General features: G+C 38.7%; 1 protein-coding gene across 1 annotated transcript; it reads right to left on the reverse strand.

Annotated features, from left to right (window-relative positions):
* Window positions 1–1,968: 1,968 nt before the first annotated feature.
* Window positions 1,969–16,233, reverse strand: LOC306845054 (uncharacterized protein). The gene is made up of 8 exons (XM_079377589.1): window positions 16,201–16,233; window positions 14,396–14,445; window positions 10,828–10,860; window positions 6,691–6,884; window positions 5,322–5,476; window positions 4,184–4,617; window positions 3,880–4,085; window positions 1,969–2,998 (listed from the first exon to the last, which is right to left on the reverse strand). The coding sequence occupies exons 2-8, from the start codon at window positions 14,409–14,411 to the stop codon at window positions 2,801–2,803; spliced, it is 1,236 nt and encodes a 411-aa protein (XP_079233715.1). The 5' UTR covers window positions 14,412–14,445; window positions 16,201–16,233; the 3' UTR covers window positions 1,969–2,800.
* Between the last annotated feature and the right edge of the window lie 250 nt (window positions 16,234–16,483).

Below are 16,483 nucleotides of genomic sequence, written 5' to 3' on the forward strand. Positions count from 1 at the left end.
ATGTACAGTATTTGTGAAGCTTGTGAAGTTTGTATTTTTTATCCTCTATTTTTTAGTTTGTATAGGGTAATATTTATGTGAAGCATTCGTATAGTTGTATTTTTTATCCTTTATTCTTTTAGTTTGTATAGGGTAAATGCTTATAGTATACTTATAGTTAATCTGTCAGTAGGTTAGTAGTGTATAGGTTTATAGTGTTTTTTACTTCATTGTTGTATGTCTGTATTTATGTAGCACCGTGGTCCTGCGAGACACGACATTTCGTTCCACTATATGTCCCCACATGTAGCGGAATGACAATAAAGCTCAACTTGACTTGACTTGACTTGTTACACTACAGTCAAGCATGGTGTTGGTAGCATCATGGTCTGGGGCTGCATGAGTGTTGCTGGTACTGGGGAGCTGTGGTTCATTTCCTTTATTTTACCAGGAATTGTCCCATTGAGATATAGATCTCTTCTACCAGGGAGTCCTGGCCAAAATGGCAGCACAGAGAGTTTCACATACAGATTAGACACACATAGAACAAGAAAAATAGTAAAGTATAAAAAATATCATCAAAAAATTATTATATCTTATATATTATATCTAATTATAATTATCAAAAATTATATAAAACATTCACATCATTGAGAGAAACATGGATTCCAACATGTACTGTGACATACTGAAGCAGAAGATGATGCCCTCCCTTCAGAAACTGTGCTGACCAGCAGTTTTCCAGCATAATAACCACCCCAAACACACCACCAAGATGACACTGCCTTGCTGATGAAGGTGAAGGTGATGGAGTGGCCAAGTATGTTTCCAGACCTGAACCCTATTGAGCACATGTGGGGCATCCTCAAGCGGAAGGTGGAGTGTCTAACATCCAACAGCTCTGTGATGCCATGTTCACTTAGGGTGTACTTATCTTTTGTTGCCAGTTATTTGGACAATAATGGTTATATGTTGAGTTATATTTAGAGGACAGTAAATTTGTACCTCTATACAAGCTGCACATTGACTACTCTAATATATACCCAAGTTTCATTTGTGCTGTATTGTCCCTTGAGAAATTATACTAAATTCTTTGCTGAAATGTGAGGGGTGTACTCACTTTTGTGAGATACTGTATATGATGTGTGCATATAGTATGGGATGTACTCTATAAGAACTGACCTTTCATTTCTGAGTCTGTCTCTCATCAGTGTTCAGCAGCAGCGTCCCTACCAGTGAAACTTGAAGTTTATTATCCTCACGAACAGTGCCGTTGTTACCTCACTTCACTTGTCAATGAAATGTCATGTACTTTTAAGTTGCTAAACTATTTACTGACAAAGTCGTCAGTGTAGCGCTAACAACATTAGCGTGTACGTTTTCATGTGTGTAAACTGTGTGTGTCTGTAAGGGAGAGAGAGTAGGAGAAATAGAGTATGTGTTTTACGTACATAATAAAACGTAATTTTGTGGCAAAACATGGAAATGATCTGTCGTTTTTATCCCATTGTTTACTATATTTATGTATGTGGCCAGTGTCTTGTTGGTTTGGGTTATTTTGCTGTTGTAAGACCTTTTGAAATAACTGAAATCATTTGGCGAAGTGATATGGAACTGTAATGCGGTCAAGAGCTGCCTGGAACTACATTCGCCATGCGTTTCCCTGAAAATAATTGCACGCCTTAAAACATTGGTCAGCCAATCAGATTCAAGCATTTAACAGCCCCGTAGTATAATAAATTATAATATAAATTTTTTGTATTTTAATGTTTAATCTTATCTTTATTACAGTAATTGTGAGTTTGGAACAGTTCACTATCAGGCATCAATCTTGATACAATATAATTGAAGCTGGCACAGGTATTGCAGAATTAATAATAGTAATATTAATATATAATACTAATAATCTATTCTAGGTAACTTGGAGCTGGAACTGGATGATAGAGAGCTAATACTGTGAAACTGGTAAATTATTTAAGGTTAAACTCTTAAAATAATGAATTTACCACTGCAGAATTTACACACACACATATTTAGGACAGCCTACAGCTTTGACAGGGCTATTATGGAGAATATTATTCAGTTGCATTTCTTAATCTCATTAGCTGATAGACAATACACAACCTTCATGCTCCTAGGTTAGCATTCAAATTATTTTACTTGTTTTTTTACTATTTTTTTTAATAAACCATCATTTGAGGCGTCTTCAACACTAATTGGTTCATAACACCACAGAGCCTAATTAGCATAGCATGTGAGCTACATAATACAGTACTTCACATGTACTTTCACTGCATTTCCTTGCATCTCCAAATATATTACAAAATGGCTTTAACTTTCTGATTAGACAAGGGTTATGTTTATATTGCATTACAGTTAAAAATAATTCCACAATTTCTTCTGCATTTTCGTTTTCTTTTGTGTTCTAGAGAAGGTATCAACATATTGTCTCCGCTATTAACATGATTTATGGATGGAAGCAGAACTGTAATGATGCCTGATGTACACCGTAGCATTAGAAATGGCTTTGTTAAGGATTTGGCTACATTGAAGTGTTTCATGTCTTTTTTCTTTATTGTGTGACATAGATATTAATCATGTGACCAGACCACAAGATCTGTACGTAGCATAATAAAAATGCAAAGCGATTTTGAAAGAGATAAACTGATCTAAATAACAGTCCTAACATCAACTTAAAGAACATGTATATGCAGAACTATAATTGAACATGTTCAAGAGCAGTTGTAAAGATTACAAAGCATTATGAAAATGACAAGAGAAGCTGTAAGCATTGATTTGATTAAGCAGCATTCAGGAAGCATCATTCCTGGGTGTCACACAGTGCTGGCGGATCTGGATTGATTTCCTTCAGCTTCTCCATGATAGACACATACTGCTGGTTCCTCTCCTCCTCAGAGAGCGAAGACGGATTGATCTCCAGGAATTTATATGCATCTCTAGACTGAACGCTGAAGGCGCCTTGAACTCTCTGACAGCATATACCAAATCTCTTCCAGTACTGAAAGATAGAACGCATGCCACCATTAATCACATTTACTAAAATATATTTTATTAAATATATGGACATAACTGAACTAGTTTCAACAACAACAAAAAACACTGCAATGACACAAACAAAAAAAAACTAAAAAAATCCTACATTTTGTCATGATGATTTTAAAGGGTTAATTCAATGTAAACTACAGCTTTCAAAGCCAAGAATGGTTGTAAAGATAACATTAAAGTCATTCATGTGTCTCCAAAGATTTAACCACAACACTTTAGTAATCAACTGTAATGACTTGATCTGACTTGATAGTCATGTTGTGTTTTAATCTGACCCAATACATGACAATTTCCTACAGTTTGTCTTGTATTTAATTTACAGAAGTGTAGATTTTCAGTCTTGGGGTTATATAAATGTGCTCATTTGCACATGCAAATTAATGGCAAAGAAGGTAAATAAACATGTAAATAAAATAAAATCATAAAAGTGGATAATGTTACAACACTACCATACTGTTTGTCTCCTCGGTCATTTCTGACCTGAACCAGACGCCACTTTAAGCGCTCCTTGTTAAAAAAATTGTTTTTTGATTTGTCTAGAATAACAAACATGCTTTATTTATTATTTATTTTGATCTTTTTTCTCCTGTCACACGGAATTTAAAGTCGCACGGCATCCTCGTCTGATTCTAGTTAAGATGGTAATAACTTTCACTGATCAGACACTAGCATCTTGCTTGAGGTTTCTAGAAAATATAGCATCAGCCGTACACTATTAATCAGATTATATTATGGATAAACGAAAAACAACAGGAACTGAAAGTGAGAACTCAGAGAGTTCATGAAAGGTATAATCAAATTACATCGGGAACATTTGCTCAACGTCTAATTTACCTTTCCTGCATCGTCAATGGAGCTCAGAAACTCCTCCTTCATGTCCTCTATGTCAACGAGTTCCTCCCCAGCAAAGGTTTTATCTTTCAGCGTGTTCAGAATAGCATCCACCTTCTCCCAAAACTTTTTCAGATCAATCAGAATTTGTTGGATTTGAGAAAGACACCGCTGGACTTCCTTCAGGTTGTCAGGGTTGGGAATCTCACCTGGAATGATTTATGAGAGATCATTGTGAAGAAGAGCATAACATGCATGCAGATGCATTTACTGTATTTTGTAACAATAAAATCATAGAGACTCTCACCCATTCGTATTTTACAATTGGCCAGCTTCAGCTGAAGATCAGTCAGCTCGATTTTGATGTTCCACTCTTCATTTTTCAGACGGCTCTTCTCAGAGTCGAGTTGTTTCAGGTTTATATCCAGAGCGATGGCAGTAGGCTTCTTCATAGCATCTGGATGGCCTCTAAAAAAGTTAAGGAACTTCTTAGTCCAGTGGCCATGTTCTTCCTGAAATCTTCTGATGAAGTAATTCAGCTCGTCAGTTGTTTTTTGATTTTGTTCCTCATTCATCTGTATTGTGTCACCTACTCTTTTCAGATCCTCTTCGAGCTCAGCCAGAGCATCCTCCAGACCCTTCATCTCATCAGATTTTTTATCTATTTTTTCTTTGGTCAGTGTTTGTTCTTCATTCACATCACTGGTGCATGTTTTCACACTTTCGTTGTGTTTATCATACCTGAATAATACAGTGCATTTCAAATAAATAATTGAATACAGTGATGTGGTCCGGATTTTATTTGCACAAGACGAGACACTGAACAATTTTCTTAAAGAGGACATATTATTATGCACAAATGTAATTCTATACAACAGTTCGATTCACACCGTGGGAACCTTTTCATAGTTCCTAGAACTATTGGCGTTAGTTTCTAGTTTTTAGTGTGTTTGCACCGCAGGAACTAGGAATGGTTTTAGTTGTAGAAATGCTGTTTGGGGGAACTAAATTACCTCCTGCTTCAGAGTAGGGTCTAAAACAGTTCTACATCTCTGATCAATACAGCAGTGTTTGGTTTCTAAATGAATCAAGAAGAAGACTGCTTACTAATGTAGAGAAGACCTTCCTTTCTTCTCTTTTTTCCATGCTCAAACAGTAACTTTACACATATAATTTCTATATGATCTATACCTATATACACTGACACTTTTTATAAAAAAATATATTATTGTCATAACCCAAAACATCTTGTGATCCAAGATTAATCCAAATTATTTGAATACTTAAAAATGATCACCATCTGTACAAACAAGACAAAAAAAAACAACAAAAAAACACGACTTTGGACATCAAATTTACCTGCAATTATAAAATCACCCATGTGTTTCCCCTTTGAATTATATTGGCACATATTTGTTCCTGTAAGTTATTACTAATATTTTCACCTCTTCACTATGACATCTACTTGTGCTACGACGGCGCTGATCCACTCTTTGGCTTTCATCAGGTACCTCACCGCCAAACCGGGTTTGTTCTTCTCCACAGCTTTTTTCAACATTGGAAACAGTGAGGTGATCAGGTTGGAACACGTGCCGACACACTACGAGAAAACATCGATCACCAAGTTAATCATGTGATAGACTAGTAAGTCAAGACAATTCCCAGTGACTACACAACTGTACACAGTTAAAAACATCAGTGAATCATAACAGTATAGTAACTTCTGAAGTTATGTGACGCGGTCATGACTAATTATGGCAATTTCTTATTTTCTAGTTTTCTCTTCCTGTTCTAGCTCGTTGTGACAAGTTTGAGTCCAAATATTGTCCGATGTACCTGTGCTCCATAGTTCTTCTGTTAGCTGTGCGTTGCTGTGTTGTCTTGTGATACAAAGCTGTCATGTTTAAGTTCAACAATTGGATTATTATTATCTTCATGCATGGATCACATTGTTTTTAGGCTGCTTCTCAATGTTTTCCACCCAATTCTATGGCTCGCCTTCCTCCGTGTGGTATTCTAACTTTGCCTTCTCTGCACTTTCCTTCCTGTGATGGCCTGAAGCAAGCTCTATCTGTGTGAACCCAGTCTTTGCTGATTTTGATGAATCTTTGGAATGACTCCTCTCAGTCCAGAGCTTGGGGGTCGGCGTGTCGCTAGGGGGGCTTTCTACTCAGCTCCCCCTAAAAATTTTGTGATTAGCTCCATAAACTATAAACAAATTCGTGATCGCCTCAGTTCCATATAAATTTCATATTAAAATGGCAGCAGACTTCGATCGGCTCCTCCCCGTCTTTCAGTGCGTTCTTCAATCCGCAGACCACAGCGGCGCAGAGCGAGAAACAGAGGACAAGGTGTGTGTTTATCGATAGATAAATATAGTTTGATGTCATTTTGATACATGAGGATCCAAACTGTCATGGGAGAGCAATCGGTTTCCCATCTACTGTAAAGTTTTCGCTGCGTTCACCTCTCATCACACCACAGCTGTTTCCTCCAGCGAAAATGTAACGTTAGCCCTTACACATACGCTTTATAAAATGATCATGTTGCCATTTTCATTTGAAAATATAACTTTCAGTATAAAACATATTACAGTGCATGTGGCATTAACTAGGCCTTCTATATAGTCATGCACAGAAATGATTAAAGACAGTGACAGAGAGCACCTTTTGAAAGTTAATCACAGCATCCATATAATCCACTGTCCAGCCTCATAGCTGAAGTGTTAAAGGGGGAAAGACTCTTTTAGAAGAAACATTTAAATCAGAGAGCTGATAGCTGACATTGATGGTTATGATGAATTAGGCCTCGTACCTTCAGCAGAAGGGCTTCAGAGGATCCGAACAGCAGTTGTGTTTCAATAGCTTGATCTCTGATCACACGCTCCAGCTTTGGGAATCTTCCCAGACTCAGGAAAGTCAGGTGATAAAGGAGAGCCGTTCGCTCTGCAGATGGAAGAAGGTCCTGAATGAAGTCCGCTCTCAATGTAGAGTTGTCATCGACAACCTCTGAAATATTTCAAACATTTGTGATGGTTAACAACCTTTGGCATTCAGTAGCTAATGGATGAAAAAGGATACTACAAATAAAAGGCTATTTTGGTTTGAACTTGTTTTAATTAAATTAATGCACTCTAAAAAATGTTGAGTTTTTTTCAATCCAAGGCTAGGTAACAGCAACCCAGCATAGGTTACATTTGTAATCCGATGTGTGTTTTGTCCAATATTTACCCAGCCATGCGTTTACCCAACCACTGTCATAACATTTTAAAGGAAACTCGCCCTATTTCCAAGGCCCTGGTTATGGCTGTTATTAAGATGCATTTTGGTCAATCGGATCACAAGTGGACGAAGGAGACACAAGTGTTAACACCTGCTGTCTCTTTTGTCCACTTTCAACCACTTCTGTCCTGATTTCTTGAAGGAGAGGATTTATGGGTGAGCAAATGAATGGACGCATGCAATTTACATATTAACGTGACCGGAGACGGAAGAAAAACATACTGACAGCAGCAGTTTTAATTTCTGCAATGTGTGTTAGAAATCTGGAATGGTGAGAGAACATGGCGCTTGGTACGTTTATCCTTTCCAAAACAAACTTTTATCTCTTAGCTGAAAATGTTGAATTCCTGTCTGGCTTGCGCACTGTCCATGATGTTTACGCGTTATATCTGTAGGCGGTCGTTTGTGGTTGAACACAATCCCGTCGAATGCATCTTCGACTACCTCTGGAAGTGGTCGAAAGTGGACAAGCTCAAAACGTTTTACACCCCGTGTTTAGCGTCGTCCACTTGTGATCTGACTGACCAGGTGTAAACAGGGCTTGAAAAACCAGAAAATATTCCAAAATACTTCCTCTGTCCACTGACGCCACTGGATAGACCATTCATTTTTATTGAACTCTTCTTTTCATACAGCTGCTTTGAAATGCATTATGATTTGTGAGATAAAGTTTAAAACATGCCAAATAATATTGGGAACACAAACCTTTAAGAAACATATTAAATGCTGTCATTAAAACCCATGTTGTTGCAAAGGACACGTTGTTATGGTATGGTGGTTGAAAGGAATGAGCGCACGACGAGGAATGACGAAAGGAGTATTTTATTAAGCTTCAACATACTTATACATTTAAGTAACTTAACTCAACATCAAGATCTGACACAGCCTGGGGAAAACTCAGGACTTTTAAAGAAACCGGGAACAAAGGAGCAAACAAGATAATTAACACAAGACAGGTGAACTGAATGATAATTAACATAACACAGGTGATGAGATTGATAGGATTAACTGATGACAGGAAACTAGAATGGGAAAAACCAAATGAGGGCAAAAGGGAAACTGAACAGCAACCAAACCGTGACAGATATTGCCCCCTACTGGAAGATTGTAACAGTCACATCGGGGAGGGGGGGTGGGCGCCCTGGAGGCTGGAGTAGGGCCAGGACAGGGAGGAGACTCAGGAAGCCTCCAGGGCGCATCAGGAGACTCGGGAGGCCATGGTGGGACTGGAGACTCGGGAGGCCATAGCGGGACTGGAGACTCGGGAGGCCATAGCGGGACTGGAGACTTGGGAGGCCATGGCAGATCCAGGAACTCAGGGGGCCATGGCAGATCAGGGGACTCGGGAGGCCATGGTGGATCCAGGGACTCTGTGGCCTTGGCTATATGCCGCCCCCCCAAAAAAAAATTATTGGGGAAGTTCCCCTCTGGGGGCCATTGAGGAGGATCGGGCTCTGTGGGGCGCTCTTGAGGAGCGGGTTCTTGACACGCGAAGTTGGACGGAACCAGCAGAGACGCAGGAGAGCTGGACGGGACCAGCGGAGACCTCTTACACTTCTCTGGCGGGCTTGCCACATTCTCAGGTGGCGGAGTAGGGTTGGCCCCGAACGGCAGCGGGCTTGAATTCCCCGCGAAAGGCGGGCTTGCCACATTCTCAGGTGGCGGAATAGGGTTGGCCGCGAACGGCGGCAGGCTTGGGTTGGCTGCGAACGCCAGCGGGCTTGAATTCCCCGCGAAAGGCGGGCTTGCCACATTCTCAGGTGGCGGAGTAGGGTTGGCCGTGAATGGCGGCAGGCTTGGGTTGGCTGCGAACGGCAGCGGGCTTGAAGTCCCCGCAAACGGCGGGCTTTCCACATTCTCAGGTGGCGGAGTAGGGTTGGCTGCGAACGGCAGCGGGCTTGAAGTCCCCGCAAACGGCGGGCTTTCCACATTCTCAGGTGGCGGAGTAGGGTTGGCTGCGAACGGCAGCGGGCTTGAAGTCCCCGCGAACGGCGGGCTTTGCGCGTGTGGCGGAACTTTCATCACCTCGGGCGGTGGCTGGACTGCAAAAACCTCCTCCAAGATGCAAGAGGAACCCGCAAGGTTTAGCACAAGGTTGATGTACTGCGCCAGAGAGCCTGGGGTTGTGGCAGGTGGCGTGAGGAGAAACAGATTATCTTGATTATCAAGACCGCTCCAGAAGACTGTCTTCAGCGTGCCATCCTCCCATGGTACTGGAGGAAAATTTCCACATATTCTTCTAAGGAGCGGCCCTCTTGTGCGAGCTGGAGCAGTACCTCTTCGGGAGGCAGATAGGTGCAGTCCATCTTCGGTTTAGGTCAGATCTTCTGTTATGGTATGGTGGTTGATGGGAATGAGCGCACGACGAGGAATGACGAAAGGAGTATTTTATTAAGCTTCAACATACTGATACATTTAAGTAACTTAACTCAACATCAAGATCTGACACAGACTGGGGAAAACTCAGGACTTTTAAAGAAACCGGGAACAAAGGCGCAAACAAGATAATTAACACAAGACAGGCGAGCTGAATGATAATTAACATAGCACAGGTGATGAGATTGATAGGATTAACTGATGACAGGAAACTAGAATGGGAAAAACCAAATGAGGGCAAAAGGGAAACTGAACAGCAACCAAACCGTGACACACGTATCATACTCAGGTTTATTACCTAGCGCAGTCTTCTGTAAAAATACTGAAAGAATCAGTCACTACATTTTAGAATTTTTAAGATGACTAAGGTAACACTTTATAATAACTTCCATTAATAAATCATCAACAAACCTTATGTAATGCTTAACGGACCATTAGTTCATATATATTCACATATATAGAAACATTAAATTAGGTTCTTGTTAATTTTTACTAATAAATGTATTAAACATTACCTAATAATTATATTTCATGTAAATTAAAATGCTTACAAATGTCATTAAACTTCTAATTTATTCATATAATCATGCACATCTTGAAAACCTACAAATAATCTGAACAGATGTTATACAATTACAGAATGATTAAAAGCTGCTTAACAGCTGCTGTTGAGGTGTGATACGGGTAAGGTTAGGGACAGGTTTGGTGCTATGGGTAGGTTTAAGGTTAGTTAAGGGGTCAACAGTGTTTATATTGCATTGTTTTGATAAATGAAGTATTTTCTTGAGTTTTTTCCCCACCTGTTGATGTATAATTCAAGGAATATTCTGTTTAATCATACACAATAGTATAATAATCTAAGTGTTGAGGTAATTAAAACATGTTTTGCACCCAAATTGCAATATGTTGTCTTTAGCAAGCATTTAGCTAAACTTATAACCACCCTTTATACAATCACTGTTACAGTACTGAAAAGTGCCAGATAAAAGTCCAGTGGCAATAAAGATACAAAAAATTAGTAAATGTTTATGAACGTTTACAAAAGAGGAATAGTCTCAACTTTAGATTGGGTACTGCAAAAACATTAACAAATAATTAATAAATGATTTAAGATGTGTAAATAGTAAAAGTCTACACAACAAACAAAGACCAGGAACCCCCCTATCTGAGGGCTGTCCCCCCTAAAAATATCCTTACAAACAAGTATGTGTATTGTAAATAATATGATGGACATATACTTAAAATAATTGTGCAAGTAGTAAAAGAATCTAAACACAAAAAAGTGTACAGTTACCTAACTCAGCCAGTACCAGCTCTCCAGAGGATTCTGCAATAAAAAAGAGAAAATCCAGAGTGGCATCAACAGTGAAATTAACAACTATATCTACAAATAGAACATATTCATGTGCTAACATAACTACCAAATAGAGACTACCATCAGTGTTTCTAAATGAGCAGCATGCACTGCAGCACTGTCTTCTTATATATGTTTATCAGCTCAACGCAACACAGCTGTAAGATCTGTGCCAAGGTTTCCACACCAAAAGACCACATTTTATGTAAACATAGAATCTATATTTTCAGGTTTCATGTCATTTGATGTGATTGGTAAAATGATCTCATCTCCTCAACAGTAGCGCAGATAAAGGTTTGAGAGTGTGGCAGGATTAGTGAAGCTCCTCCTGTTTCAATTTGGTTGGCTGGTTGCTCATTGATTGTCCTATCATCGGATAGGGAGCGGATTTATAAATTCGTGGAGTGGTAGGATGGGGTTGAGTCACGCTTTCTGCGTCATATTTAGTCACCTTCCAGGTATGTTGGGTAATGTTGGTTGTGTTGTCAGTGGTACACTGAAGTTTATTGGTGTACTCTCTTATAGAATGGCATGTTGAAGGAATACCCGTGACTGGTATCTGGCTGAGGTTGTCCCGCTGCAGGTAAGGGAGTCGGTCGCGACGTGTTCTTTATTTAATAATGCGTTCGCGTTTTATTGGGTTTTTTAAATTTTTTTGTATTCATTTTTAATCAGAATTTGTAGCAAGACCGGTGTTGTGCCTATTTTCGACTCCCTGCCAAATTATTACCCCCCTCGTTGAAATCGCTACCTGATTGCCTAATCCTAACCCCACCCCTAATCCTAACCCCTCCCCCACACCTAACCCTAAACCTAACAATACTAGGGGGGTAATAATCTGCTTTGGTTTGGTTAAATTCGTTTGTAATTTAATTTTGCTGTGGTTGCTGAAGCCTCAGACTTGGTGTGTGTGTGTGTCTCGAGTTACAAACATTTTCCTGGGTTTTTTTTTATTTGTATGTAACTGATTGGATGTTTTATCGTGAAACGTGTTTACTTGCTGTGACTGGTCTCATTTTGTATGTTTACTTTAATTTATTTTGTAAGAGTTCTTTATTGTTGTATTGCTCTGTTGATGTTGTGAGTCCGTCGACGTTTGTGCTCTTTGGCTAAGTTTGGTGTTGTAACGAATTATTATTTTTATTATTATTGTCTTTTGTTTTGTATTAGGTACTCTGGTTGATTTGTTTTGTAGTGGTTCATCCGTGTATCAGTTGTGGATGGGTTACAGTAAGAAAAATTGCCCATCTGTGCTAAAGTGACTGTGTTTGTTCAACTGTAAACCTGATTTCTGCTTGTTACAGGAGCTGAGTGCCTAAGGCAGGGGTGGAGTCCTGGTGTTGGTGTTTCTGTCACGAGTGTTGGTTGGAGTGATCGTGTGTGTGTGGGTGCGTGTGCGTCACAGGTATAAGTGAAGGGTGTTTTGCTGTGTAGGCTGATTGTGCCCTTATGCCCTGCTGTCAAACCTCGGCTGCTGTACCTTGATCCTAGGAGGTCCTTGATGAACCAGGTCATCCATAGTGTATTTTGTGAAGTGTTGAATTGTGTCTGTTATATGTGAACTGTTGTGCTCAATGATTCCTCTTTGGTAACAAACCTTTGTGTAATAAAAATTATTTTTTTGTATCTACGTCTCCTGCCAATTTATCGTGAGCTGACCTGTGTTGCCCAACACTAAATTCTATTTATTATAGGTCCCGGGGCTAGACCAAGGGTGGCGTAGTGGTGCTAAATTTCTAATCCCTCAGCGTTCCGCCACAAGAGTTTAAGGATATTCTGTTGATTTTGAGGGTGTGTTCTTCCTGGGGTCTTTCATGTAAATACCCATTTGTGACCTGATCAGGTCCAGGGTCCCTTTTTAATGTTAATAATATCTTCATGTGGAGGAAAGGGTATTTAATGGAACTTTGCAGAAGATCCAGGGGGATTCTGTATAGGCACACGAACACGAACCCCATAGTGCTGTGTGGTCTTCATAAAACACCATATTTCCCTATTTTCAATGGGAATCTGTAGTCAGATCTCTCACACCATTGCTGTGTCTCATCTCTTGGCAGGTATGCCATATTTCTTATTTCTGTATTCTGTAATTGGATGTATAAAACAGGTGTGTGTTTTGAAATGGCAGGAGTTAACGGATGTTCTGCCCAAGCCATCAAACGGACATCATCAGAGAAGGATCTCCTTGAAAAAGAGCATTTTTCAGTTTTGATTAACGATTATGGGGGCACTTATATAAATAATAATAATGACCCGCACGGATAAGTTATTTATAATAAACGCTGCAATATTCTGCGATTAGGTTAGTAACAGGCTAAAATCTTGTTTAGGTGGCACACTGGGGCACGCCAACTGAGATTTTAGAGCAACACATTTTTGTTTGACTAATCTAAATAAGGGGAGCCTCAACCCAACCCCTATAAATCTAACCAAAGTTAATAAATATTAACAAGATGCGCCACTGTCATTACAATTAGTGGTTGAGGGAATGCAATGCTCAATATGGCTCATCCCACTTTCCAGTAAAAACCACCAATCGTCAATCGATGTCAGTTTTAAATGTTGTTCATAAATATGTCGTTTAAATGGTATTTTAGCTGGTGATTGTAGAAACAGCACTCTTGTTACGGGAGTGACGAGACGTGAGACGTGCGGATCCATTTGCGAAGCTTTATTAAAAGACGTGGTCATACAGGCAGGGTCGAGAGACAGCAAACAGGTATGGCAGAGGCAAGACAGAGCAATCCGTGGAGCAAGCGTGGGTCGACGATCAGCGTACAGTATCCAGACAGGGCAAGGCAGAGAGAATAATCCAGGAACACGGGCAGGAATCAAGACACAGGAAGACTAACTAGAAAATAGGGAAACGCTTTGTAGAGTAGACGGGCTAACAATACTCGGCAGAGAGCAAGAGCAAGTCCCAGGCTTAAATAGTGAGTGATTGGGTGATGGTGATTGCGAGATGGATATCAGGTGTGAGCGTGATAATTGTGAACAGCTGTGCGTGTGTCGTCAGTGCAATGGATTATGGGAAATGGAGTCCAATGTGCTGTGTAGTGTGAAAAGTCCATGTGGTGAACGGGTGACCTCTGGTGGTGAATGAGTGGAAGTGCATGGCCAGGATTCGTGACAACTCTTCCCCATTCACGTCTTGCCAGTATGACGTAAATAACTGCCCAGAGACGTTGCAAACATGGCCACCGAGTGGCTCAACTTCCATAAACAGACTTTGATGCAACCTCAATAAATGTAAGAAAGTACTAGAGCTTTGAGGTTCTCAATTATTAAAGGTAAAAAACAACAACAACATGTATTTATGGGATGTAGTGGAGCAAAAGGAATTATATGTTTTATCTAAATTTGATGTAGTAAAATGTTTCCAAAGTAGAAACTACAGATGCTTGAAAATGTATTTTTGATTGAATAAAAAGACTAGAGTACTGTCCACCTCTGCACAGAACTGTTATTTCAGGCTAAATGAATGAGTTTAAAGTGGAAGGTGTCTTACCTGTGGTATTAGCCATGTCTTTAATGAACGTTCACTGGCGAAGTGTCCAACTGTAAGGTTTACAAAAAAAGAGAGAAAAGATGGGATGTAAGTAGAATCAACAGAATATGAGTAAACTAAAACAGTTTTGAGACCGAAGGAGTGAATTTACAATCACCTCCTTTTGTATTATATTTTCAATACACTGAAATAAATATGTTAGATTAACATAAAAAATATGTACATTGGTACTCAGCATTCTCAGCATGTTAAATAAACATGATTTTTATATGTACAGTAAAAGTTTCAAATTTTGATTTAATTTCTCAGTGTATATTTTTAGTTAATCTGACTTTCATTTATCATTTACACAAAATGGTTATATTAACAGAGCTCAACAGAATGTTTAAAACAGTAACCGCACACAACCAAAGCAAAGGCTCTACTCTGAAAAGAGGCGCTGTAGTTTAAAAAAATTATATGTTAACAACAAGAATTATTCACGTAATCCCAACCTAACACTTTGACGTTCTCAAATCCACGTGGGGATCAGAGTATAATTTTTCATCCGCATTAATTTCATTTGTCTAGTACAAATATGTGGCTTTGTTTCATAATTACACTGTAAACATTTTTCTTTATTATTATTTATTTCAACATGCCCTGTAGGTGGGGTACATTGTAACGCTGTAACATGACCATATATCACAACTTAATATTATCTGATCTAATAAAAAAAATATATACAAGACAAACTAAAATATTATGTCAATAACATAAAATTATTAACCTTTAAAATAAAATAATGGCGGGTTTTTTTTAAGAATGAAAAATAATCTAATTTTGGAGTTTGACAGCGAACACATTGCAAACATGCTTGAGACGGCCCTGATCTTAAGAGACAGCTGTACAGTATAGCCTAGTTTAAAACAATGTGGGCAAATATATGAAGAGACACATTCAGAAAAACACAGACATACACTCCCCTCCCTCCACATACAGCTCTCACAGAACACCAGACACACAAACCAGACAAAATGCTTTACATTGCTTGAAATAATCATTTCTGAACATTAAACATTAATTGTCAGTCTTTATTCACCTGTTTCTCGTGGCTCTCATAAAAGTAAATCGAGTAAATGATATTGCTAATGTCATAGAATAACATAGTTTAATAATAGCAGCACTATTGTATTAACACAACACAACGTTCCCCATCTGCACAACCGGAATTTAAAACTGGTTAGCATTAAAGAACTATCTAAACTGATAAATAACAGATTAGAGATTAAAATAATAGCAGATTTGTCTCATTTTAAATAAACACTAAAATCTGAGTTGAAAAATTTACTTTAATTATGGAAAAATACATATTCAGCGATATCTTCAAAAGATTTTTGAATTTTGCTGCACTTTTTTCCTCTATATAATCTTGATATGGTAACTAGTAAATGCCGTAAATTTGGTTATGCTAGCATGTGTGGAAATATTTAAACCACACACGTTAAAACTAACCCCATGTAAGTTTGTGCCTTACATCAGTCTTAGAATGTAGTAAAGCTACTCAGGTACATTTTTAGTAATTTATACATTTTATTTGCAATTTGATCACTAATTTTAAGGTTTCTTTTGCCTAATGACTTGTATCTTAGCCTTAACAAACCCTTCCAGGACGTTGCAGGGAGGGTTTTGTTTGATATTAGTAATGCATTAAAATAGTAATAATGCACAAGTGCTTTTCTGATGGTTACACTTTTAATAATAACAAATAAAGTATATAAATTTGGTTAATGACTGACAATAGTGTACTGATAGTAACTACTCACCTATTGTGTTTTCAGTGTTCTTTTACAGCTGTCCTCCAGCAAACTACACCAGCCTAATATACAGTAGTGGCACTATAGGGCGGGGCCTGCTGGGCTATAGCCCCGCCTTAAATTTGCATAGCACCAGACGTCCTCCCAAGAATTTAATAATAATTCTCCTGTTTTTTACTTTCCTCAGTGTGACTTTCATTAAATATAAAGTCATTTAAAACGCTAAAAAAATTAAGTTTTAATGAATATGACGTGTTTAATAATATTATAAATGCAAACTTACGTTTCCTAC

This window comes from Barbus barbus, assembly GCF_936440315.1.
Source record: "Barbus barbus genome assembly, chromosome: 3".
NCBI lineage: Eukaryota > Metazoa > Chordata > Actinopteri > Cypriniformes > Cyprinidae > Barbus > Barbus barbus.

Coding starts and splice junctions, on each gene's coding strand:
- LOC306845054 (XM_079377589.1), bottom strand. Junction 6,885..10,827: donor GCTGGTACTGGCTGAGTTAG/GTAACTGTACAC, acceptor GAAATATTTCAG/AGGTTGTCGATGACAACTCT. Junction 4,618..5,321: donor GTAGATGTCATAGTGAAGAG/GTGAAAATATTA, acceptor TGTATTATTCAG/GTATGATAAACACAACGAAA.